The 3,535-nt window shown below is 37.5% G+C and overlaps 2 protein-coding genes across 2 annotated transcripts; both read left to right on the top strand.

Annotated features, from left to right (window-relative positions):
• Nucleotides 1-1,222: 1,222 nt before the first annotated feature.
• On the top strand, nucleotides 1,223-1,979 carry LOC113475559. Its single transcript, XM_026839784.1, has 2 exons — nucleotides 1,223-1,331; nucleotides 1,653-1,979. Exons 1-2 carry the CDS (start codon nucleotides 1,271-1,273, stop codon nucleotides 1,928-1,930), a joined length of 339 nt encoding a protein of 112 aa, XP_026695585.1. The 5' UTR covers nucleotides 1,223-1,270; the 3' UTR covers nucleotides 1,931-1,979.
• A 297-nt stretch (nucleotides 1,980-2,276) lies between these two features.
• LOC113475560 (ficolin-2-like) lies at nucleotides 2,277-3,111 on the top strand (the record flags this gene model as incomplete). Its single annotated transcript, XM_026839785.1, has 5 exons — nucleotides 2,277-2,417; nucleotides 2,479-2,575; nucleotides 2,633-2,729; nucleotides 2,787-2,854; nucleotides 3,022-3,111. Coding segments are annotated over exons 2-5 (337 nt in total), but the record flags the coding sequence as incomplete, so codon positions are not given.
• Nucleotides 3,112-3,535: the final 424 nt, after the last annotated feature.

Genomic DNA, 3,535 nt, shown 5'->3' on the forward strand with positions numbered 1-3,535 from the left:
TGTCTCATTCACCTCGCTTTTCTTAACTTCCGCTGGGAATAATTATTGATCAGCGTCTTTTTCGCCATGTGGGCGACTTACAGTCATAAGGAGACGCAGTCGTGTTTAAAAAGCGAGAACAAGGCAGTTCTCTGGCTTGATACCGATAAGAGCTATTTTATATAATGCTACTTTCGGATTTGGAAACAAGCTTGCCAGCTTTTGGATTGGTAATTTATTCTTAACTTGTTTAACTTCTTATCCACCCTACCTTCCCACATAACACAGGGTTGGAAAATATACGAGCATTGACAAGGAATGGAGAAAATAAGAAAGGAGTAGGCTTTTTGGCGGAATTACAGTCCTAGAGGCCTAGGTCTTATGGAGGGTCTTCGACTTACGGAGATGAAAATCCGACACCGTTGAAATAAGCGTTGTTATTAATTGTACAGGATAATTGTTGCATTTTCTATTTGAAAGAGGGCATAGACAGGTCATGCATGCTTTATTAGTATTCTTGTTTTTATTAGTATGCTGAAAACGCGTATGAAATATATGTGTAGTGAAGTTTGTTGTACAAAAATGTCAGACCAAGTTCGCTGTTGTGCGACTGTGCGGTGCTGCGTGGCCCAAGGTTTTCTATGGTTGCACAAATACATGTGTCCTTGGGCAAGACACTTAACGGCAGTTGCTCCAACCCAGTGGTCACTAATGAGTTGCCCAAATTATCAGCCATACATAAAAAAATCCGAAGACATAAGTAATCACTCACAAAGTAACATACATGGTAACTCGTAAGCTGGCACGAGGTGTATGAAACCGAACACATGTGTTGTAACCATACCCATATGACTCTGGTTGTAACGACTGTCATTTCCGGCCATGCAAGGATAAAATGAGTTCCATTCATTCATTCATTCATTCATTCATTCAGTACCCTATTGGCTTTTTTAACTCTGTTACACATACAATGAAACAGAACACCCGTTGTGTTATATATAAATGTTGTCAGTGCCCGATACTCAAAGGTAAAACAAGAGTCACAGATTTATTTATAGCTTTGATCGTAATGTTTTAATAAAATGCTCGATAAGAAAATATGTTCTCACATTCTTTCAAGAATCAAGTAGGAAGTATGTATCTATGAACAAAAATGTCTACGTAATCGTTTGACGTGCATCGTGTATTTACATTCTGTCATTGCACTGAATTGAAACATTCTCAATAACAGGAGCATATCAAATTTAACAGGCGCAGTTCGGCAGTTTCAGAAGAGTGTTTCACAGTCGAAATGTATCCAGTTATCAAGGTTATTGTTGTACTGTTCAGTTTAAAGTACTTCGTTACCGGAGGTATATGTTAATGTAACTTTTGACACAAAGATTATAAAATATAGTTTATTTTGTAGTAAAATGGGAGACAATGGGACACAGTTTCATTCTTTTTTCTCGCTTATTTGGTAGTTAACAAAGAACGTTTAAATAATTTTAAAACCGTATATCCTCACGACTCCTATTGACCGTTGTTAATTGTTTAAAACACTAGGGATATTTGGATATTATGTACTAAAGGTGTCCCGTCTTTTCCCACCCTACTATATACACTACTTTTAAAATTCTAAGATTTCAATAAATTTGAGAGTGACCGTCGGCAAATACATTTTTTCCTTTCAGAATACTCTCGAGGAACAAGTAAAATTGGAAGCTCATCTTCAAGAGCGGCAAGAAAATTAGTGAATGTTGCGTACATGAAGTGTTTTGATGAGGTTCCAAATTACGTGAAAGCTACTGTGAAGCCGAGTGACTCGTCTCTACCACATCAGTTCAACCTTACTGTCAAACGAGTGGAGAAATATAGTTTCTTGGTTGAAATATTGCGCACAGATCTCGACTCTGGATGGGAAGAATTATCACTCACAGTACATTGGACAGCAGTAATGAAAGCGAGGTAATTGATATATTACATGAATGTAACTTGCTTTATCCTCGCGAACGACAGTCGTTACAGCATAAGTGTTCTATTCCATACACCTCGCACGCATACGAGTTACCACCTATGTAACTTTGTGGGTAATGTTTTCATATATATATTGTATGGCTGACAATTTAAACAACATATTAGTAACCACTGCGTTGGAGCAATTGCGGTTAAGTGTCTTGCCCATGACACATACGCCCACAATGGTATCGGCGACGAGCCTCGAACTAAAAACCAATGGTTAGGGCAGGCGCGCTCACCAACTGTGCCACGACGCCGGACATCATCAGCACAATATTTGTGTTCAGGAAGTTTAATAATTTAAACTGTCCACTTTAGAAAACTGCTACCAACTGTACGATTTGGGCTTCAGAAAAAATGACCTGTACAATATTTACTTGAACGGAAGCACTAAGTTGGAAGTTTATTGTGACTTGGAAAATCGCGATGGCGGGTGGACGGTTAAAACTTTATTAAATTCACCAAACATCTTCGTTTATCGCATTGAATTGTCATGTTTAGGTGATTCAGCGCAATATGGATAATCGAACAGATTTTGATCGAGTGTGGATAGATTATAAAACTGGATTTGGAAACAAGCTTGCCAGCTTTTGGATTGGTAACTTATTCTTAACATGTTTAACTTCTTATCCACCCCACCTCACACATAACACAGGGTTGGAAAATATACGAGAAATGACAAAGAATGGAGACAACGAACTTCGGATAGAGATGACAACTTGCGACTATACCAAAATCGTGGCCGATTACTCGTGAGAAAACATTTGTTTTAGTATTTCAATGATAGTTTAACCTAACAATTTCCGTAGTACTTTCATGGTCGGTCCGGAGAGTGACAGATACAGATTAAACATCACGGGTTATCAACACCAACAAGGTATGCTGTACTTTCACTGTTCGTATAAACTTCCACAAACGAGGTATGACTCATAAGTGCACTGGGTGTATGAAAAAAGACACCCGTGTTATAACGACTTACATTCATTCATTCGCAGCAAAGTAAATTCCAACCGTTGCCTATGTGACATATTTTTCCTACTTCAGGGGTGGGATGCGATTATAGGAACTCGAGTGCTCGTTGGCCATGTGGAAAGAATGGAATTTCTGAACAGGATTGTGTCGAAAAAACAGCTGGTAATTACGTATTTAAGCAAAGATATAGTTCAATATTTTACTTAAATTATACACGGTGCAAATCAATTTAAATCATTCTTCTTGAATATGTGGGTAATTCAGTTAAACATTTGTCTTATTAAAATACTTGTGTCAAGTATATAAAGAGTGCCTTTTCTGTAGTTTGTTTATTTCCTATTCTTTAAAACAATTCTTGACAAATGTTATATAGTATGGGGGGATGGGACACCTTTAGCACATAACATGCAAATATCCTGATCGTGTTTTAAACAATTAAGAACGGTCTATGAGAGTCGTGAGGATATAGTTTTATAATTCTTTGAATGTTCTTTGTTCACTACTAAATGGGACGAGAAAATAGAGTTAAAAGGTGTCCCATCTTCCCCCCACCTACTGTACTATGGATTATGTATTAATTCAATTA

Source organism: Ciona intestinalis, unplaced genomic scaffold (genome assembly GCF_000224145.3).
Source record: "Ciona intestinalis unplaced genomic scaffold, KH HT000936.1, whole genome shotgun sequence".
In the NCBI taxonomy this organism is placed as follows: Eukaryota; Metazoa; Chordata; class Ascidiacea; order Phlebobranchia; family Cionidae; genus Ciona; species Ciona intestinalis.